Raw genomic sequence first — 23,102 nt, forward strand, 5'->3', positions numbered from 1 at the left:
TATCGGTTACGCTGCTGATGCCAGCCAGCGGCGACACCGCTCAACGCAGGAACGGCCGCCTACGAGCTGCACTCTAAAATATCGGATGAAGAGTGTTATGTGCGGGCCATGGGCCACTAGCGAAAGGTCGTGGGCTGCTAGCGAAAGGTCGGTAGGTTGCTAGTGAAAGGTCGGCGGGCCGCATGCAGCCCACAGGCCTCTTGTTTGAGACCCCCGGTGTAGGCACCCGGACTCTATAGGCACAAAGACTATATCCTGTAGATTCTATAGAGTATACAGGCTTCCTTCATCTCCTTCTCTAGACACATTGCAGTCCCAGTGTTTCTAAGGTACACTCTAGCTGAATAGAATAAGGATTCTGCAGTTCCCTTTTCAATTTTCTTTCCGTTCTTTTCCATTGTAGCCTGTGCCTGGAGCTTTTGCGCAGATTGGTCTACAGCAGTCGCAGAACCCTGTTGGAAAGCAGGTTGAAGGTAATAGGACCTGCCTTCTTTTTATTCTCTCTCGCTCATCTCTCTTTTTCAGTTACTGTGTGATGAGGAACATGTATCAAGATGCATGAGTAATGTTGCTGTGGTCTATATGTGGGACATGGTAGAAGTTTTGTATCTCTCTGTGAACTTTGTCGTGTGCGCAGATGTGTGCCGCATACACGGGCTCTCTAAACTTCTTCGATGCCCAATCGGAACTCACTAATTAATGTGCAGTTTTACTTAATAAGCTTGCTCCAGTTTCTGAAAATTTTATCACACAAATCATTTTCCTGTAAAAAGGAACAGGAAAATCCTTGCACAACCAAACAGGAGCATGTCCTTTTCGTATAACAGTCTAGATGGGTTAGTGTACGTCTGTGCTGCTTTTGAAATAAATACTAGGTACATCTTTTTAGAATATGTAAACCCTCTGCATATGCAAGCTGGATTTTGCTTTTGGTACTGTCAAAGTCAACACATCACAATACCATGGTTCTCCACATTCCTGCGAGTGCTGCAGCTTCTCATGAGTGCATCCAAAACATACGCGTGCAACGTTGTTCTTTGCTTTATGAAACATTGTCGCACATGGCGTTATTACGACACAATGTCGGCAAATTTTTGCTCTTGTTTCGTGACGTCACCAAAGCATTGACGATAGCAGCGCTCATTTTTCGATAACTTTAGTACAAACCACACCTTCATGCAACGAACTTAAATATAATGCGTTATTGGTTTAATGATGTAACTGATAAGATTCTCACTGCTAATGACTGCATAGTGGATATGTTTTTAACAAATGTCGGAAGTAGCAAAGCTGCTCATTAAAACGCGATTTGGTTACAGTGAGGTCCTATTTCGTTAACGTCTCGCATCTCGCAACCTATGAAATGCATGTTGTGGTAACTTTGCAAATGCGTTCCAGCACTCTTTAACTCATTGTCGTTGAAAGCATCGAAGTCGCAGGGATTGCCGGGGCAGGTCTTGCAAGGCTAGATTTGCCTGCAGCTGGCTTAGGATTGCACTTGAAGTCTGCAGTCGGATACAACTTAAAAAGGCAGGAGAGGCTCCACCCAGATGGCCAAAGCATGACTGCCGGTTTTGTCCGCGACTAAAGAAATACTAGTCCTGCTCATGAGCCAAACAGTGAAGTCACCGGCTGTCCGGCTCGTGACGTCAATCTAAAGTGCGCAGCCATTGGTGCAAGCTCATATTCATCCGCCTTTGAGGAGGAAATGCCGCTGTCTTCTAAAGTTGTACCCGACTGTAGTTCACTTGGTGATTGTGCTTTGAGATCTCAGTGCTGCTGTACGTGCAAAAGTGGAACTTGTGTGCATCTGTGTTCGTGTGCTTGTGTCGCGATGCTTGTGAAAAGTGTGCGTGGGTGCGGGTGAGAGCGGCTGTGTTGACGGAGTGGCAGAGTGCTTCTTCGCGGCTGCCTCGTACGCAGGTCCCGAGGGGGCCAACCTCTTCATCTACCACCTGCCTCAAGAGTTCACCGACAGTGACTTGGCGCAAACCTTCATGCCCTTCGGCAACGTCATCTCCGCCAAGGTGTTCATCGACAAGCAGACCAACCTCAGCAAGTGCTTTGGTGAGCTGCACTCCCTGGTCTTTGTAGGACACTGTGATATCAGATTTGTAGCAATCTCTTGAGAAAGCTGTCAAAAGACTGGGCAAAATGCAAGTTTATGGAGCAGTCAACATTGTCAAATCTGTATCTGATAGCCCAAAACTAATTGCATGTTTTTTTCCAGCTGTAAAAAATACATATTGTGTAAAAATTTCAGCTGGAAATACTGAAAATTAAAAAAGAAAATTTGGACCAATGCTATTGTTTAATTAACTGCATGCGTTAATGTAATTCGCACATGTGGATCAGTTTGTCTGTTGCAAAAGGGTATAAATTAGAGGTCGTTAGGTGGGGCCTCCGTCGCACTGTGAATTTATATCTGCTTTAACCAGCAGTAATTGTTCTTTCAGCTTTTCGGACCGCTAGTAATGCAAAACAGCCAATAGTACTGTCAATGCCACTGCTAGCTAAGCCATTATCAAACTATCAGTTGTAAAAAAAACCATTAATGTTGCCATCGATAAAGCGATATCGATGGTGCTATTGATGGTAGGCTATTGATGGTGCAATGTTATGTGACATATGTTGCATTGAACACCAGCGTTCACACATATGAGCGGCATTTTTGTAGATGTGTCTAGTTGTATACTGTGCATAGGGTGGTATCAGTTCAAGTACTTTGTGTTGCCTAGAGCTTCTGATATTAATATCAATATTTTTATGTTATTCTCATTTTAAACAAACTCTCCGTAATACCTATAGTCAATTGATCAATTGTTTTCCCGTCACTGTCAACCACACACTCATCAAGTTCAGTCCTCAAGTTTGCTTCACATGAAAACTGTTGACTCCTTCTCTCTTTGCAATCGTGCACCGTTACCGTATAAGGACAAGGAAGGATAAAAGACATGCATACGTTGCGCCACCTTACCTGCGGTAATGACCGAGCTGTGCGAAACCTCGTCATCATCATTGTTTCCCTCCTCCTCCCTTCTCTCTCGCAGGTTTTGTGAGCTACGACAACTCGCTAAGCGCGCAGGCGGCCATTCAGGCGATGAACGGCTTCCAGATCGGCACCAAGCGACTCAAAGTGCAGCTCAAGCGGTCGAAAGACGCCAGCAAGCCCTACTGAGACGATGACCTCCCCCCACCCCTCTTGACTCGAGGCGGACACCCAGGAAATGCCTGGGTAAGTCTCTCCCCTTTCTCTCTCTCTCCCTCCTCCCTCTCTTGTTGGGTAAGTCTGTCCTCCTCATCGTTCCCTCGTCCTCCTTTATCTTGTGATTGTACACTTTGTGTGTAAAAGGGCGAGGAGGAGAACGATCATGTGAAGCCAAATGGCACCAAATTGGTTGCCTTACCTAGCTGACTTTTGAGTAAACTCTTTTAGCATAACCTGAAGGGACTGGGAAAATGCATCCTATTCAACATTCATACCACTTAATAGGAGTTTCTGAGAAAGTACAGTACCCAAAGACAAAACCAACCAAGACAGAGGCAGCTTGTCTGTATACTGTACATGGTTGGCTTCAAATAGATACACTGCTGAACAAATCAAATGTTCGTGTCAGGAGCCAGAGCAGGAATTTAAGGCGTTTCTCTTTCTTTCAATTTATTCTTGCTTACGAACATTTTTCTAGCATAGGGCACCTGAAACTGCTTTCTTTTTTTTTTCTTTCGTTATGTAAGCTGCTAGAGTAGATCATTCGCACCATAATTTTAAGTGAAGCACCTTAAGGCAGTTACGGTCACTTAAAAACTACTCTACCCTTAAATGCGTTTGCTCCTCAACTTGTTTTCCAAGTGGTCAGAGCTAAGTTGTCTCTTCCACAATAGTTCACTGGCATGCGAGAAATCGCAGAGGCCACGCTCATGTTTATCCGATCTCCACACACCAGGTGCTGCCACAAACCCAGCTGCTCGCATTTTCTCCTCTGGTACCGCTCACGAATCATGGTTCGATAGAGGTCACAATACAGGTGGCTGTACGGACCAAGGTACAGATAAAGGTACAGAATAGGGTAGAGATCAAGGTACAGATCAGGGTACAGGTAACAGTATGGATCAGGGCAGAGATCACAGCACAGATCTCGGTACGAATCAGGGTATGGAACAAATCATGGTACAGATCAATCGCACAAGTGACGTCCCAAAACAGTGCCACATTCTCATACAGGAGCAGCTGAACACTCAATACAGCAGCGCGTCGTGATCTTCAACTATGCACTTTTCTAAAACCTTGTAATAAATTAAACGCATTATGCAGAGTGCTTAAATCAACCTGCTATTGATTGGAGGGTTTGCACTACTGGCTCAATCGGTTTGTAAAAAGAATCGTTAAAACTGCTGCAGGGTGTGTTTAAGATAAATTTTTCTAGTGTTCCGGAAATGTAACAAAATCAATCCAGCCTATGTTATCGTTCCTCTTTATTGTCCCTTTAAGGAACACTGTACCATTTTATTCTTGCGAAGGGAGACACATGTAAGTTAGTGGTAAGTTCTATTTACTGCCATTTCAAGGCACTTACAAGTCAGTATGCTAAACATTGTTGCAAGGAATGAGTGCAGCTGCTATTCTCATAATCTACAATAAATAACACGCACACTAACCACTGTTGCAAAAATAGAATGCCATTCCAACCCTGTGTTCCTCATTCGGCATTGATAAAGGAATTGGAATGGATCCTAAAGCATCATGTCTGTGTTCGACAGGCTTGACGTTATACTGTAATTTAATTTAGGTTTGTTAATTACATATTATATGTAATATGATTTAGGCTTGATATTATAATGCTGCTATTCCCATTGGGATGGTTTGTCCTCTTGCACCAGCCAGCCAGTAGCTGTTGCATAAAGCCTGCAAGCTGTAAACACTAGCCAGCAGTAGCAGCAGGTAGTTTCAAAGCCACAATCCACCACAAATTGGGGCGCATCATTAACAAACAGTTCGCACGTCATTTGAGCCTGCGGTGTGATCGCGCGCACATCTAACTTTCCAAACAGTCACTTGCGATCTCATGATTCACTGGGCAATGCACTCCTGCGACCATATTCTGTGACTACACTCTGACCTCGATATAACGAACATGGATAGAACGTATTATCGGTTATAACGAAGTAAATTAAGAATAGTCTTGTAATATATACAGTGTTACAAATATATGTTTATAACAAATTTTTGGATATAACGAACTTACTTTTGAGACAGATACAACTCTGTTATAATGTGGCTTGAGTGTTATCACTGTTGAAGACATTGCCACAGTATCTCTTTCAAGGTGCGCTGGTTGCCTGGTTGAAGAATTGCAGCCGAGTAATCACTTTAGTCATTGGTCCCTGTTTTGGCGTTCACTCATGAAAAAGCAAGACTGTGAATCTTGAGGGGGCTATACTCGGTAACAACCCAAGAAAAAAATGGCACCTCCACCTACAAAACCCGGGAAAGACAGTCACGCTAGCTGGTTTCTGCTCGAACTGTAAGCACTTTTTATCGGAGAATGTAAATGCTATGCATATTAAGAGTTAAAGTTTCTTTGTTACTTCCTAAAACTTGAAGTTTGGTTGAGCAATGATGTCAGAATCCTTGACTGACAAAATTTACCAGGACGTTCATGTTTCTAACCTAAAACCAGCGACGCAAACGTGGGTCTGTATGGGAAAGTGAACTGCCTGAAGGGGAGACGTAGGCCTTTTTTAAAAATGTTTTTATTAATTGGGCGAACTGAGTTCAATTTAATAAACTTGTTCATTTTTTTTTGCAGATTCCAAATCTCTAATTAGATTTTTAGTAGCTGCATTAGAACAAAAGATATGCAATTTCTAAAAGCATATTTCTTATGGTGCTTTTCAGCAACTTGGCTTTGTCAAACACAAAAACAAAGTATGTGGCAAGGCTGCCAGAGAGCTGATCTAGCCGGTGATGTTAATCTAATTCTTTTCAATGGACTTTGAATGCAAAATAAGTAGACGCAGATGAGTGAAATTTTTTTGCTGCATACTATTTCTAATCATCGAGAATTATAATTTGGGGAACATTATAAGAAAATAAATAGCATCACCGGCTAGACCAGCTTTCTGGCAATCTTTGCCACATACTATGTTTTTGTGTTTGGCAAAGCAAAGGTGCCGAAAAGCACCGTAAGAAATATGCTTAAATATGTATTAGAAATTGCATATCTTATTCTAATGCAGCTATTAATAATCTATTTAGAGATTCCGAATCTGCAGAAAAAACTGAATAAGTGTCTAAAGTTTCATGCCATTCACCCAACTATTAAAAAACACTTATTAAGACCCACGTCTTGGCATAACGAAAATGAGTAAGTGCTATTGGATGGAGCTTTATGCAAATACTCTGTAGGAGGGAGAGCGATGGTTATCGGCGGAGCGGACATTTTTTATTGGGTTGTAACCAAATATAGTGAGTGGTTGCGAGGAAGATGATTGTAGAACCAGAAATGCAAGATGGAAGTGAGGTGGTTGTGCTTAGAAAGTGATCGTACAGCAATATAGTCGTACTAACTCACCCCCTATAGTTACTAAAATGGTGAGTGCTCCTGGATTCCACTAGGGTAAATGAAGACTGCGATCACTCACCATTACAGATAGTGACATTCGCCCTCTCTTTGTAGGTATATTTGTTGTGTTTCCGTCGCACATAGGTGTGGTGATGGCAATCTGGTGTGGCTAGCCAAAAAGCACATTTGTGTTGGTGGTGTCAAGTAGTGCCTAAATGTGGAGCTTCTGCGTGGTAAGCATGCACCGTAAAACAGCACTGCAGCAAACGTGTTCCCGAAGTATTTTCACACGTGGCCGTGCCAGAGATTTAACGCATTCGTTCAACGTCGCGTGGTAACCTAGCTCTTTTTGTGGCAAGAATTGCACACCGTTTAGTGTCCACTCTAACAGATGACCATGTGGGGTGCATTTCATCCAGCGATTTAGTGTTTGTAGTAAACTGTTGAGCGTATAGTCGAACGTTTCACGATGTCACATCAAAAATACTTCGAAAATCGTTTGCTTGTCATTGGTGCTACAGTTTCAGTGTGGGTGGTGGCACCAGTAAGATGTTTCGTGCCTATTCCGTTATGTGTTATCATGGCACCCATATTGTGTGTCCTTAAAACTGCCACAGGGCACAGTGTGGTCTTTCTTTTTTGTGCAAAACCCATTGTTTCTAGTGACTGTGTAGGTCAGAAGCAGAGGTGAGCAAAGTCTTGGGCGATCAGTTTGTTGTGTTAATATCGCTGTTGCAGCCTTGCATGCGCTTGCATGTTGTTAACATGATGTACATGAACTGCAGGAACAATTAGCGTACTGAGCATGTGAACTACTTTTTCTTTACATACTCAGTGAATTTACATTTGGTTCCATATGCTATTGTGCATATTGTAAGGTTGCTATGTAGTATACGTTAACATAGCATATATAACCTGCAGGAACAAAATTACATAAGGAACATGTGCAGTGCCATTTCTTTATGCACGTTTGGCTCAAAATGCTATTCTATGTATGTTAACATGCCACATAATGAATATTAACATAGCATATGTAAAATGCAGGAACCAAATAGCATATAGAGCATGTGCACTGCTATTTCTCTACATACTCCGTGCATTTACGTTTGGTTGCAGACACTATTTTATACTCGGCAGCAACTTTTCTTGGCAGTACTGTGGAAGCTACAGAACCGAAACGCATGCCTGCTACCGCGCCAAAAAATAGTACTTGAGTTTGCTGATAATTTTCTCATTTGAGCTGCTTTATTTATTATGAGACTGAAACAGTTACGGAGAGTTGTTGGTAAAATACGCTTATTGTTCACTTTGCAAGAATGCCTTCCTTTTCTTTCTATTCCTTAGACAGCACTACCTTTTCAGCACATCCGTTTTCCAAAGTAAACACGGCGTCTGTGACGTGAGTGGGTCAGTGTGCAACCGTAAAAGCAAGGTTTAGTTCTCCAAGAAAAATATACACATAATATGGCACTAAAATGTACACTGAACAGTCGAAATGTCAATCCGATTCACATTTCTTGCGTTATGATTTTCTAAACTTGCTAATGATGCGAGTGAGCAAAACCAAAATCAGCCGCGAGCTTCTGTACTACTTGCGGAGGAACACGAATGTACGGAAGTCCCACCTCCGTAGCCTTCACTCCACTGCCAAGACAGGTGGCAGTGGAGCGTTGACGTGCGAGCAAGCAAAACGAAAATCAGCTGCAAGCTTCCGTACTACTTGCGGAGCAACACGAATGTACGGAAGCCCCACCTCCGAAGCCTTCACTCCACTGCCAAGACAGGTGGCAGTGGAGCATTGACGATGTGAGCAAGCAAAACCAAAATCAGCTGCAAGCTTCCGTACTACTTGCGGAGCAACACGAATGTACGGAAGCCCCACCTCCGAAGCATTCACTCCACTGCCAAGACAGGTGGCAGTGGAGCGTTGACGTGCGAGCAAGCAAAACGAAAATCAGCTGCAAGCTTCCGTACTACTTGCGGAGCAACACGAATGTACGGAAGCCCCACCTCCGTAGCCTTCACTCCACTGCCAAGACAGGTGGCAGTGGAGCGTTGACGTGCGAGCAAGCAAAACGAAAATCAGCTGCAAGCTTCCGTACTACTTGCGGAGCAACACGAATGTACGGAAGCCCCACCTCCGTAGCCTTCACTCCACTGCCAAGACAGGTGGCAGTGGAGCGTTGACGTGCGAGCAAGCAAAACGAAAATCAGCTGCAAGCTTCCGTACTACTTGCGGAGCAACACGAATGTACGGAAGCCCCACCTCCGAAGCCTTCACTCCACTGCCAAGACAGGTGGCAGTGGAGCATTGACGATGTGAGCAAGCAAAACCAAAATCAGCTGCAAGCTTCCGTACTACTTGCGGAGCAACACGAATGTACGGAAGCCCCACCTCCGAAGCATTCACTCCACTGCCAAGACAGGTGGCAGTGGAGCGTTGACGTGCGAGCAAGCAAAACGAAAATCAGCTGCAAGCTTCCGTACTACTTGCGGAGCAACACGAATGTACGGAAGCCCCACCTCCGAAGCCTTCACTCCACTGCCAAGACAGGTGGCAGTGGAGCATTGACGATGTGAGCAAGCAAAACCAAAATCAGCTGCAAGCTTCCGTACTACTTGCGGAGCAACACGAATGTACGGAAGCCCCACCTCCGAAGCATTCACTCCACTGCCAAGACAGGTGGCAGTGGAGCATTGACGATGTGAGCAAGCAAAACCAAAATCAGCTGCAAGCTTCCGTACTACTTGCGGAGGGACACGAATGTACGGAAGTCCCACCTCCGTAGCCTTCACTCCACTGCCAGGACAGGTGGCAGTGGAGCGTTGACGATGCGAGCAAGCAAAACCAAAATCATCTGCAAGCTTCCGTACTACTTGCGGAGCAACACGAATGTGCGGAAGTCCCACCTCCGTAGCCTTCACTCCACTGCCAAGACAGGTGGCAGTGGAGCGTTGACGTGCGAGCAAGCAAAACGAAAATCAGCTGCAAGCTTCCGTACTACTTGCGGAGCAACACGAATGTACGGAAGCCCCACCTCCGAAGCCTTCACTCCACTGCCAAGACAGGTGGCAGTGGAGCGTTGACGTGCGAGCAAGCAAAACGAAAATCAGCTGCAAGCTTCCGTACTACTTGCGGAGCAACACGAATGTACGGAAGCCCCACCTCCGAAGCCTTCACTCCACTGCCAAGACAGGTGGCAGTGGAGCATTGACGATGTGAGCAAGCAAAACCAAAATCAGCTGCAAGCTTCCGTACTACTTGCGGAGCAACACGAATGTACGGAAGCCCCACCTCCGAAGCCTTCACTCCACTGCCAAGACAGGTGGCAGTGGAGCATTGACGATGTGAGCAAGCAAAACCAAAATCAGCTGCAAGCTTCCGTACTACTTGCGGAGCAACACGAATGTACGGAAGCCCCACCTCCGAAGCATTCACTCCACTGCCAAGACAGGTGGCAGTGGAGCATTGACGATGTGAGCAAGCAAAACCAAAATCAGCTGCAAGCTTCCGTACTACTTGCGGAGGGACACGAATGTACGGAAGTCCCACCTCCGTAGCCTTCACTCCACTGCCAGGACAGGTGGCAGTGGAGCGTTGACGATGCGAGCAAGCAAAACCAAAATCATCTGCAAGCTTCCGTACTACTTGCGGAGCAACACGAATGTGCGGAAGTCCCACCTCCGTAGCCTTCACTCCACTGCCAAGATAGGTGACAGTGGAGCATTGACAATGCGAGCAAGCAAAAGTAAAATCAGCTGCAAGCTTCCGTACTACTTGCGGAGGAACACGAATATACGGAAGTCCCACCTCCGTAGCCTTCACTCCACTGCCAAGACAGCTGGCAGTGGAGCGTTGACGATGCGAGCAAGCAAAACCAAAATCATCTGCAAGCTTCCGTACTACTTGCGGAGCAACACGAATGTACGGAAGTCCCACCTCCGTAGCCTTCACTCCACTGCCAAGACAGGTGGCAGTGGAGCGTTGACAATGCGAGCAAACAAAAGTAAAATCAGCTGCAAGCTTCCGTACTACTCGCGGAGCAACGCGAATGTGCGGAAGTCCCACCTCCGTAGCCTTCACTCCACTGCCAAGATAGGTGACAGTGGAGCATTGACAATGCGAGCAAGCAAAAGTAAAATCAGCTGCAAGCTTCCGTACTACTTGCGGAGGAACACGAATATACGGAAGTCCCACCTCCGTAGCCTTCACTCCACTGCCAAGACAGCTGGCAGTGGAGCGTTGACGATGCGAGCAAGCAAAACCAAAATCATCTGCAAGCTTCCGTACTACTTGCGGAGCAACACGAATGTACGGAAGTCCCACCTCCGTAGCCTTCACTCCACTGCCAAGACAGGTGGCAGTGGAGCGTTGACGATACGAGCAAGCAAAACCAAAATCAGCTGCAAGCTTCCGTACTACTTGCGGAGCAACACGAATGTACTGAAGTCCCACCTCCGTAGCCTTCACTCCACTGCCAAGACAGGTGGCAGTGGAGCGTTGACAATGCGAGCAAACAAAAGTAAAATCAGCTGCAAGCTTCCGTACTACTCGCGGAGCAACGCGAATGTACGGAAGTCCCACCTCCGTAGCCTTCACTCCACTGCCAAGACAGGTGGCAGTGGAGCGTTGACGATGCGAGCAAGCAAAACCAAAATCAGCTGCAAGCTTCCGTACTACTTGCGGAGCAACACGAATGTGCGGAAGTCCCACCTCCGTAGCCTTCACTCCACTGCCAAGACAGGTGGCAGTGGAGCGTTGACGATGCGAGCAAGCAAAACCAAAATCAGCTGCAAGCTTCCGTACTACTTGCGGAGCAACACGAATGTACGGAAGTCCCACCTCCGTAGCCTTCACTCCACTGCCAAGACAGGTGGCAGTGGAGCATTGACGATGCGAGCAAGCAAAAGTAAAATCAGCTGCAAGCTTCCGTACTACTCGCGGAACAACACGAATGTACGGAAGTCCCACCTCCGTAGCCTTCACTCCTCTGCCAAGACAGGTGGCAGTGGAGCGTTGACGATGCTAGCAAGCAAAACCAAAATCAGCTGCAAGCTTCCGTACTACTCGCGGAGCAACACGAATGTACGGAAGTCCCACCTCCGTAGCCTTCACTCCACTGCCAAGACAGGTGGCAGTGGAGCGTTGACGATGCGAGCAAGGAAAACCAAAATCAGCTGCAAGCTTCCGTACTACTTGCGGAGGAACATGAATGTACGGAAGTCCCACCTCCGTAGCCTTCACTCCAATGCCAAGACAGGTGGCAGTGGAGCGTTGACGTGCGAGCAAGCAAAACAAAAATCAGCTGCAAGCTTCCGTACTACTTGCCGAGCAACACGAATATACGGAAGTCCCACCTCCGTAGCCTTCGCTCCACTGCCAAGATAGGGGGCAGTGGAGCGTTAAGAATGCGAGCAAGCAAAACCGAAATCAGCCGCAAGCTTCGGTAGTACTTGTGGAGCAACACGAATGTATGGGAGCCCCGCCTCCATAGCCTTCACTCCACTGCCAAGATAAGTTGTCACCGAGTATAGATAGGTCTGCTATAGGTGCCTTTCACAACTGCGAACCTTTCCTCCCAAATGACATACTTTGCCAAAGTATATACTCTGTGTTTATGCCACTTTCAAGTGGACTTTCAAGTGGCATTTGTTTAACGTGGCTCCGCCTTCAGGATCTCCATGGAATTCATTCCAATTCGGGTGTCTGCTCACCTCTGCTTCGTAGACCCCCTTTCCATATGTGTCATTCCCGTGTGTGTGGGGTGCTCCCTAACAGTTATGCTTTGCTTCTTTTTGCCCCCCCCCCCCCACTTCCTTTCCCATTGGCTTCATCTCTTCTCTCCCCCTCTCCCTTCCCTCTTGTTCTCTTCTAGAACGTTCATTGTCTCCTGTCCTGTGTCACGTGAGCAGTCCTGGGCTTAAGCCTGCACATGCGTACGCACGCCAGCACTACGACAGCAACAGATTTGCCCTCCCCGCCCTTATCGTATCCCCCCTGTGTGCGCGGGGCCTCTGGCAGACTTTTTTCTTTATGACGCCATGAGCGGTAAAATGGATTCCAAAAAAAAGCGAAAAAGAAAAGAGAGGGAAAGGAAAGAAACACAGCGGCAGGCCGAGAGCGAAAGACAGAAAAGAAAAAAAATGACCACGAGACTGTCGCCGGTTTCTTGTGCTTCTCTCTCTTTTTTTTTCGCTCTCTCTCTCTCTCTTCATTTTGCCAGCAGTGCCACGACGAAGCAATGCTGGATGCACAGCGCGTCTCTTTTTCTCGCCCCTTGAAGAGCAGGTGGATGAGTGAGACGCCGAGGTGAAGGACTCTTCCGAGACAAAGAAGCTTGCATTGTGTAGTGCTGTGGCATGTTGCTGTTCACTGTTTTTTTGTCATTTTTCTTTATACATATATGATGTCTCGTCGACACGACACGTTCTGTCAGCATTCTCACAACCGAGAAATGGAGAGAGCTTGCACCCCTCTTTACCGCTTTTTTTTTCCTGTTTATTTCGCTTTGCTAAGCTAGATCTTGTTCTCGGTCTTGCAAAGACCCACGGGAAAGCTTCCCTCGGCATTTGGTCCTTTCAAAGTTCAGAATGTGTGGAGTGTAACCCACCGGCCCCGCTGGGAACAGGTTTAACAAGCCACACGTTGTCTTGCTCTGTTTGTAGTGTAGATTTGTGTCGTACGGTGCATGCAAGCGGCATGCATTGTTTTTTTTTTTTTTTTTTTACCAGCTCACTGAAATTTCGCCACTATAAACGAAGAATGAACCACATGAGAAGCAGAATGGAAAACCACATCTGCGCAACTGTTAAGCTTGAGTTTGGTAGGAGAAAGAAAAGAAATTGGTTGATAAGCATGTACTGCCATTTTGTGTACCTGGCCGCCCTGCGTTGTAGTCGTACGATAAAGCTGCGCACCGCATTACCTTTGGTGTGTGTGTGCCATCGTACGAGATTCAAGAGCTTGTGGTTGCAGTTTAGAGAGCTGTGTTTGTGTGGAAACTGGACCAATTGCCAGAGGCAAGTGGCCCACGAAGTAGTCTGTGTCGTCATGGTTTGGCTTGCGTAAAATTTCGTTTACTTTATTGGCCGCTATTTACTACACGAGATTGGTAGGCCATCAGACGTTCGCTCTGCGTCAGGCTTGCCGTGTTGTCGGCCGGGTAAACGGAAGCATGTAAATGGAATCTCCACTGGCCCGTGTAGAGGAGCTCCTGCTAATGCCCGGAGTACCGTGACTTCAGCAAATCTTATCCTCGGGATCTCCATGTTCATCAGCTGTGAAGTGAGCACAGGGTAGAACTTATTGCCGTATTTTTCAACCTGGCATCACATTTACATTTAAATGTCTCTTCCACGCTACGAGGTTACGCAAAACATGCTTCAGCCAGAATAGCAACGCTGTCAAAGTGTGACAAACTGCCGCACTGGCACTGTGCGATGCCACACCACAAATATATCACAAGTGTATGCGTTCTTTGGAGCTATTGAGTGCCCTACGATGTAGTTCAGTGAGCTACAGAGTTCAGTGATGAATCCATTTACATGCTTCATGTCCCATGTACTTTTCATATTCCGGCTTACTTTAGTTGTTTTATTTTTTGCCAGGCGCCAAACCATGGACCGCTTCGTGGGCCCTGTCGGTCTGCGCAGTGTCAACGCACGCAGGTGCAACTCTTATTGGTCCGTGTTGTCTTTTGGTGAACGTGCGTATCGTGTGTGTAAAAAAAACAGCTTCCGTCGCAGCTCTTTGTTGCCGGGAATGACTTCAGGGTGAGATTTTTCATTGTCCGTTCTCGTAAAAACAATGTTTAAAAACAGTGCAAAGTGTGAACGGCGGCATACTAAAGTAAGTTGTAGTTGCCGTCTGTGTCTTCTTTTTTTTTTTTTCGTTTCGTTCGAGAAGTATGTCTTGGGACCTGCCAGAAAACAAAGAGAGGAACTGTCTCGATGTGTGCAGTTCCGAAGGTGTCATGAACGTCTTGTTTCGTTTTCAAGTGTCGTGTTTGACAAAGTCAAAGGGGTGGTGTGGTGTGTGTCCATGTAGAGTTGAGGACACTGAGAGAGACGGATGAAAAAAATACGGAACGCTTGCAGCAGACAACACGTGGCAGATGTGTTTCCCCCTTTAGTGTGTTTCTTTTTTGCTTTGCCTCAATAAGGTGTCCAGCCAAGCTGTGTTGTTTGACAAAAAGCGTTTCCAAATTTTGTTGTCTTTTTTTTTTTATCTCTGTGGTGTGTGGTTGTCTTGATAGAAGGATTACAAGGTTTATTTGATACACGTGTGGCGGTGTTTGTGGCACGTGATGGTTAACTAAAACAAGTTTTTTTTTTTCTTCTCACGTGGTTGGTGTTGTGTAATCATGTTTCTTTTGTGCTTGACATTGCTGTCTCCCTTCATATTTTTTGCATTGACTCTTGTCAGTTTATTGCACTTTTTTTGTTTTTTTTTTCCCTCTCGAGCGTTTTTTTTTGTTCCCGTATAGATTGTGGTTGCAATTTTTTGTTTTGTTTTTCAAGTGTATCCTGTGTGTGCTGTACCTCCCTTTTTCACATTCTCAGTCAGGGTATGCATAATGGTAACCCTTAGTAACGGTGTAATATAAAAATTTGTTTGTATTATCTTTTTTGTCCAATACCTGTCTTGGCCAGTTGCAATTTATTTTCCCTATTTTCCTGTTTTTTACTTTGTGTTTCTTTGCTTTTCGGTGTTTGTCAGAAGTATATGGTTTGTTGTCTGACGAAATTTGACTGCATGAGCACATCAGCGCATGGATTTTTTTTGTTCTGTTTTTCATATTTTTGTGCCATTACAGAGGCTCTAAATGCTCCTTTCTATGTGGAAGATTCCTTTAGAAACTACATTGCACTTTTTACGTCAGCAAAGCTAAAAAATACAGTTTATTTCTTGGTGTGCCTGACGCATTTTCTCTCGCTCATGGTATACTGACAAATGAACTGTATCATGGTTTCAGTAAGTATGTATCTTGTGGACAGACTGAAGTTTTTTAGATTTCTGTCGTTTGGTTTGTTGTTTTTTTTTTTGTCAAGAGAAAGGAATAATTTTTACCACTAAGTCTGCAGTTTGACATGTCTTGGCACACTTTTGCAGTACAGTTCGCACGTGAATCTGTTTGTCAAATGCTCTGGCTGGAATGCTAGCCCGGCTGATGATGCTTTTCTAGCATCATCAACCGTCTAATAGCTCTTGGTTTACTTTACTTATGTACAAGATCTGCACACCTGTAATGTTTTCTTTTTGCATCATCGATTGAACTGCTGTGCATTTCTGGAAGACTGATTTCTGCCTTGTCGTCTGCTACAACTCGCATAGTCTGCAATGGCTTGCTAAGGGATCAATGCGTCTAGACTGTCCTGGAATCTCACTACACTAGCGTTCATTCTCTCCAGTGCTTACCTGTCAAAGATTTTACACTCTTTCTGGTGCATGTCTGCTGCCTGACGATCACATTTGCACCTTCTCTCGGCAAATAACACTCCTGTGCGAAGCGTTACATTGCTGGGAAAGCCACCTTCATTGCAGGTGAACGATAGATAAGGTCGTCTGACTGTGATTTCCATGGAGCTAGACAACACCACATAGGGGTGTCAAATCCTTGGCAATACACACCCTCTTGCCAATATCCTATCTGCTGTCGGTGCTTTGCCGGCATCACTGGCATGGCCGGACCAACATCCAGATGGGGAATGCCAACTTTTTCTCTCAATTATTCAAATTGGTCATGTGGACAAAAAGAAACTTGCGTTCCTGGGGTTCGCTGAGCCTTATTTCTTCCTCGTTAGCATATTGGCCTGTTTTCCTGAGTCTCCAGGCGAAAGCGAGCAATTTATATGGATTCAACTGCCTCGCAGTAAAGTCATGGTATATCGTTCAAAGGCTGAGCTACTGCTGCAAACCATTACAGCAAAAAAGTGGAAATCACTCTTTCTTAAACATGCGGCTGCTTCTTTAGAAGGAGCGAGCTTTCATGGTTATTTACTAAAGACCTGTTGGCAAACGCTATTTCCCACCGACATGAAAGTTGTCGCGCAGCGGTATTACGAGGCAACGTGAACAGACATAACGGCATCGTTGCTATGTTTTGAAGTACTGTTGTTGGCGAGCACACCTTCAAGAGCTTAGTTACCTGCCTTCTTAATACTCCCTTTAAGGTGTGCATAGGGTATACCATGTAAAGGGTCACTTCATGAATGTACACCCCTTAGGGTGTAATTTTGTCAGCCATAGATTTCATGTCCAGTACTGCGTCCCGTATCTTTTCCGTCACGAACGTCGTGAGTGTCCGTGAATGTACTGTGATGCTCCTGACAGGAAAATTTACTGAGCACACACGAAGTTAACCTCAATTTGTCACGCATCAAAATTACAGCCCATGGGGCGCACACCGCTTGGGAGTCGGTTGCTAGTAACAGGACAGTTCTCCAAAAGCTTCGTTGGTCCAATTAGTGCTGCTGGCTTAGCAGATGACTGGTAGTTGGGATTGGCTTGACTCTGTAAATCTTTGCCTCTAGATGCGGAGCACAGGCATACTTGGTAGTGCACTTTTCCTTTGACCTTATCGCGATGTCCTCAAGAATGACCACGGCAGTGTCAGTCAACTGTAGCATACAATGGACGAGGTGTAACAAGTCGAAAAACAGCAACACGTCTCCTGCTCTGCGTATGGAGACCCTTTGACAATAGGACACGATATCACCACCTTTGTTGCGTCGTGTCTGGTTTCCCTACAAATGTGCGAGAAGTATATATATTTGTGCCAAATGCTTTAGACACAAGAAACCAAAAAAGAGGTGAGAGATATCGATGTTGCCCTTTATATGTGTATGCATGCCGACGCAGACGGCCCCCACACATGAAATCGAGGCAAAAAAAAAAAAGTATTTGACCATTTTTTCGTGTGACGTGTGCCGTTCACCGTCTTTGTTCGTCGTCCGGGCCCCCCAACTGTTTCTCGTGAGGATGGGCCCCCCGCCGTAATGTGGTGATGAAAAAACCCCAGTTTTGTGAAAGAAAAAAAAAATCTTGTCAGTCTTAACTGTGGCCTCTTTCCCGAGTCGTCCTGCCGTACTGTCGTCTCCCTTTGCATCAGTGTTAAATTAATTTATTAGCTTTAAGTGTAGGTTCGGCGTGCCGTCTTTATTGCTTTGGTGCTCGGGTTTGTCCAAAAGATGCTGCTTTTTTAATTTCTCTTAATTTGTGTCGATAGCTTCTATTCCAAAAAAATGACATCATTTGTAACGCGACTTGAATGTAGTCAGCATCAAGCACATTACTCGAGCATTTTTTTTTTCTTTTTGTGACCAGTTTATTTTTTCTTCTCGTTTCATTTTGTAAGTACAGTGACGAATGTTCGTTGAAAAATGTCCGATCACTTTCTGGTCAAGCTGTCCTTGCGAAATCTGACAAGACCCACTGTGAATGGTGGCGCAGTGTAGAGCTTTAATGTAGTGAGAGCCCTTTAGGACATCTCGAGAACATATATCAAGCGCGCTGTGGACTACTATTTTTATGCTAAACATTGAGAATGAAGGACAAGGAGCAGCTACAGTTATGCACTCTTCAGCCTCGCCATAGTAGTGATAGGCGTGGCACACATGTAAACTTCAGCATGCGACGGTTGTAAGGCTAAAAAATTTGGCCACTTATTAGGAAAATGCACACATTTCACATTCTCCTGGGTCATCTCAAAGCAGCGAGACAATGAGGGGAGGGGGAAAAAAATGTTTGCCGAGCTTGTTTAATAGTGCTTACACTGTACATCAAGCGAGTACTCTTTGCCAAGCATATGTGGTGTGGCAAACTGTGTTATTAGTACTTGAGAGTTTCGTGAGGTGTACTTTCGGAGAGTTCCATTGGTGTCATCACTTAGTACAAGTACAGCTTATCACTGCTGGTTATTCCGAGCACGCTGTGTCTGCAGCATACATTCTGACGCGCCGTAGAAAGTGATTCAGGTTCAAGTGCATGGTATCGGCTGACCATTGAAACTTGTGTGGTGCGTTTGTGTTACTGAATTCACCGATCGGTGTACCTCATAAACTGTATCAGAACGCCCCGCTGTAGTTGGAAGTGTGGTTTCCTAAGGTACACACACAGCCCCCATGGACACACCGACCATTACACAGCCGTAAAATAAACACATAAACGTAAAACAGCACACTGTAGCCTTCATCACTTAATGACCTCACACGCACACAAACACACATATACATGTGCATTCGTACGTTGAAAAACATATTCAACGCGTGAGGGACGGCACATACAATTGCGTTTTGTTTGACCTTTCCTTCTTTTCGACTCTCGAGACAGGATGTATAGTCACTTTATAGAGATATATATATGCCTTCAGGAAAGTAACAACAAAAGAGCCTCTTCGTGTGTCTTGCAGCTCGCCCTCTTGTCCTGAATCCACCCCTCCCGTTCGTGTTTGTGAATCGTGCTGTGTATTTGTGCGTGAAAAAACAAAACAGTTAAGTGAAACTACCACTTGTGAGTGTTATGTAAGGTAAAGACATAAGAGGGGGGTTAAAAAAAAAGTTAATGTGAGGGTCGCGGTTGGAGGAGGAGAGCATTATGTGTTTCTATACAGTGCAAAAGCGATTATTTTTGTACCTGAAGACAAAAAAAGAGTTGGGCCCTCAAAGGTGGCCTCTTTTTTTTTCCGTTTCACTTGATTTCTTGTTTTACTTTTCCTCCCTGCAGCTGCTTACGCTTAAGTTCCCGCGAGTGCGAACCATACTGTGAGGTTAAATGCATAACCTCGATTTTCTTTCGTTTCCATGTGAAGATGCCACTGCGTATTTTACAGTCTTGGGATCTGCGACTACAGATTAAAACTGTGTGTAGCGCTTCGCAGTAGCGATTTTCGTTTAATGCATGTCGTTAAGTCTACAGTAGCTGTTCCCATCATTAGCATAACTGCCCAGATTCAGCTTCAAATTCCGCTCGTTTTGAAATACTGGTTTATTATTTCATATTTCTGTGGTTGGACATCAGCGCGTCATCCTTTGCAGAGGTTATTTGCTTTTGTTTGACAACAGCAAGCAGTCATAGTTCTATAGAAGCCGGGAACTTTGATGTGTCCTGCCAACTTCATTATTACCCTTCTTTCTTAGTGACCTGTAGTTTCAATTGCGTGCACATTGTTTGGGCCAAGAAACAGCCATGTTGACCATTGAACGTGCATAGAAACCCAGCTGGTTGCAGACCTCAGCTGCTGAAGTGGTTACAGATACAAGATTAGCTTCCACAGCTAAATACTGATCCTACTGCTGTCACTCTAGTAAGAAAGTCATGGGGCCCACCTAAAGCTAAGTTTCTTCAGTAGCATAGGTCTAGCTTTTTGTTTCATTTTAGCAAGCAAGGCGGAAAGGTTACTTAACAGTATGACTATAGTGTAGTAAGTTCCCAGTCTCCTGCTCTGGAGCCAAATTTATGGTATTTTCGTAGATGTAATTAGTACATTTTTGAAGTGTTGAGTTTCGGCAGATCGATAACACTATAGCCTGTCAGCACCGTTGCGAGCTTAGACAGCAGGCACACCGCTGTAGTGATAGTGTTGGACACACATCGCAAATATGGCAACACTGGAATCGTGTGTGCTTTTGCGTTTAACTGTGGTAGCACCGGTCGTTGTAGTATTATAATTCACACGGGACTTGCCTCCCCTTTTCGTTAACTTTTTAAATTGTAACGGGCCCCTGTGTTCGTGAAAACCACACTGATCGAATTAAGTATTCTTCACTCAATCCGCTTTCGCTCTTGCTATGTTTAGAAAAAAAAATGTCTGGCTGCGCTCGTCGAGTAAAACTGCAATGTCTGCTTAGTTGCACAAGTGTGAGCAGTGCTAATCTTTCAGGTGTTTCGAAGTGCGTGGCCCCTGTTTGAACGCCAACGGGAAACTTAAGTAGCCTGCCTTTCTGTGTAACATTCATTTTTCTTGTGAGGATATGCCTCTGTATGCTTACAAAAGCAGGGACCGTTGCTGAAACGGTAACAGGAGAGTGCATTTGCCTTTTTCTAAGCCTGACGAGCTGCTTTCGGGTATTCCTTTTTAAACTTATCTTGTTTTTTTTTTTCTTTTGCCACCTGTACTTGAACGGTATTCTGTGTCCACGTATATACCTTCTCTGCTGCATTACAAGAGCAAGAAAAAAAAATGTAAGGTGTACTTCTGTTTGCCCCCTTCATTATTTTGTTACAGCGCTTATTTCTGACTCCGCCTACGGGCACATCGTTAGAAACATTTAAATCGAGAAAATGTGGTTGCGCAGTTTAACACCCTCAAGGGGGTGTTCACACAGCAGCGTGCGGCTGGCTTGCACCCTGCGCTCGACTCTTTTTAACTCCCCCTTGCGGGGTGTAAATTGTGCTCCCTTATTTTAGGGTATCAAGCAAAGTCACGCCAGCGTCTCGCTGGTGCCCATGTAACGAATGAAAGGCATACATGGCATTTGGGGGGGCCCTTTCAGCCCTTACATCGTGCCCACTGTGTGGTTATGTCTTGGGCCCGTTGAAGAATAAGAAAAAAAAAGCTTATTTTTATCGCTGTCAAAGCGTATGTATCTGTGTTTGTGTGACCCTGGATTTTTTTCTGTTCTCGACAGTGTATCACCCCTGTCTACCCTCTATTCCTTGTTTTTTTTTTTTTCTCAAGTATTCTCATTGTCCGTTCATGCCTCGGAATAGTGGAGTTGTGTATACGCATCTCTGTTTCATTCAGTGCTGACTGCAATGCTGCACCGAGAAGCTATTTTTTTTTCTTTCGGGTTTACGAGAATTTGAATAAAAACACCCAGAGTAATGGAAAATGGTTGTCCCGACTCTATTTTTTTTCGCTCTTTTCCGATGCCTGCGGAGCGAGCAGAAGGCAATGCGGTCGGTCTGAACAGCCGCGCGCCCTCACTGCCTCTCCGTGTTGGAAATCCGCTTGCTCGCCCCGCGTTCAGTGCGAGCGTGCTTTAAGCCAATCCGCATTAAGCTAGTCCTGAACAAGTAAATTTTGAGTGAGTTGATAATGCCTATCAGTCTGATAGATCAATATGGCCACATTCAACGAAGCAGGAATAAGATAATCCTGAACAAGTTAATTTTGACTAAGTTGAGATTGCCTAGCCAGTTCGATGACTGAGTATTGCCACATTAAGCCGATCCGGATTATTGTAATCATGAACAAGTGAATTTAGAGTAAGTTGAGGTTGCCCAGCCAATTGTTGATTGCAGCATGGCCAGATTAAGCCCATTTGGTTTAGCCCCGATGAAGCTAATACGGATTAAGCTAACCTCGGACACGTTAATTTTTAAGTTGAGATTGTGTAGCCAGTTCGACGACTGAGTATGGACCACATTAAGCTGATCCGGATTAATATAATCCTGAACAAGTAAATGTGAGTAAGTTGATTGCTTAGCCAGAATTATGACTGCGTATAGCCAAATTAAGCCAATCCGGATTAACGTGGATTAAGCTCATTCGGATCGACCCTACCAAAGCATCACTGACAAACCCGTGTGAAGTTAGGCACCCGTTCCCGCCGAAACAACGCGAAGCCCCGACATGCCATCGCGAAGCTAACCACGTCACCAGGTCCCGCCAGAACTCTTCGACGCCTAGAGCACCATGAGGACCTCTGCTAGAACACCATGACCACGTCATGCATGACATGATTTTAATGTTATGTCCAGTCAGTTATGTTCGTCATACGCTCTTGTCATGCCATGCCACTTTTGGTATGCATCAAGTTAATAATACACAATGGCAATAATAATAGTTAATAATACATCGTGTCATGTGTGCCATGACGTGCATGACAAGCATGCAGGGCTTAGTCTCCCCTCATTGGAGGGGGGGGGGGCTCACGAGGGCGGCGACCAATATCGAGCGGACACACACACACAATGTTATGCTGTGCGAAAGTCACCTTTGTCGCAACTCTCACAGGCCACAAATGTTGTGTCACGTGGTCGTGACGTCGACGAAGACAACAGTCAGCACGTCCGAGATGAAACTGTTTATTTGGCCGAACTTGTGGCCGAGAAACTGAGAACTAGAACTACAGCAATACACGCTGTACAATGATAGCGGCGAACAGGGCGTCGTCCGTCGAACAACCCCAAGCGGTCACGCGCGTCGGCTTTTATACAGGCGCTATCGAACTTTCCAGCAATATCGCTGGTGGCGGCGTAATCTCTAGACAAAGCTGGAATATTCGCGTGCGGGGTGCAATCTTAACAAACCGATCTACTACAATCGCGACAATTCTAGAACACTACTTCGCGGACAGCGTCGAGCTTTGATAACCGTCCCTGCCGGTCAAACCCGAATACATCAAAACAAGACAACAAGTGGGCGTGGCATTGCCCTCCTCTGAAAGAGCATCGTCCCGATGCTTGTGAAAGAACATAGAAGAGAAAAAAACAAGTGCATACACAAATAAATTACAATAACAAAGGAAAAAAATAGTCCCCAGGCTCGCTAACGCGCAAAAAACGGCTTAAGGCGCACGACATGGACCACTTCA

The 23,102-nt window shown here is 45.4% G+C and overlaps 1 protein-coding gene across 22 annotated transcripts in view; it reads left to right on the forward strand.

Annotated features, from left to right (window-relative positions):
• Positions 1 to 21,395, forward strand: part of LOC119402024 (CUGBP Elav-like family member 2) — a 597,777-nt gene extending 576,382 nt beyond the window's left edge. For 17 of the 22 annotated variants that reach the window (XM_037669081.2, XM_037669082.1, XM_037669080.2 and 14 more), the window contains 4 exons: positions 405 to 473; positions 1,894 to 2,067; positions 3,051 to 3,235; positions 12,440 to 21,395. In XM_037669081.2, coding sequence (XP_037525009.1) covers positions 405 to 473; positions 1,894 to 2,067; positions 3,051 to 3,178 — 371 coding nt within the window. In that variant the 3' untranslated portion in view covers positions 3,179 to 3,235; positions 12,440 to 21,395. The remainder of the gene's footprint in view (positions 1 to 404; positions 474 to 1,893; positions 2,068 to 3,050; positions 3,236 to 12,439) is intronic. The other 5 variants (XM_037669067.1, XM_037669065.2, XM_037669068.2 and 2 more) reach the window with 2 other exon arrangements.
• The last annotated feature ends 1,707 nt before the right edge of the window (positions 21,396 to 23,102 follow it).

This window comes from Rhipicephalus sanguineus, chromosome 8 (assembly GCF_013339695.2).
Source record: "Rhipicephalus sanguineus isolate Rsan-2018 chromosome 8, BIME_Rsan_1.4, whole genome shotgun sequence".
NCBI classification, from domain to species: Eukaryota; Metazoa; Arthropoda; class Arachnida; order Ixodida; family Ixodidae; genus Rhipicephalus; species Rhipicephalus sanguineus.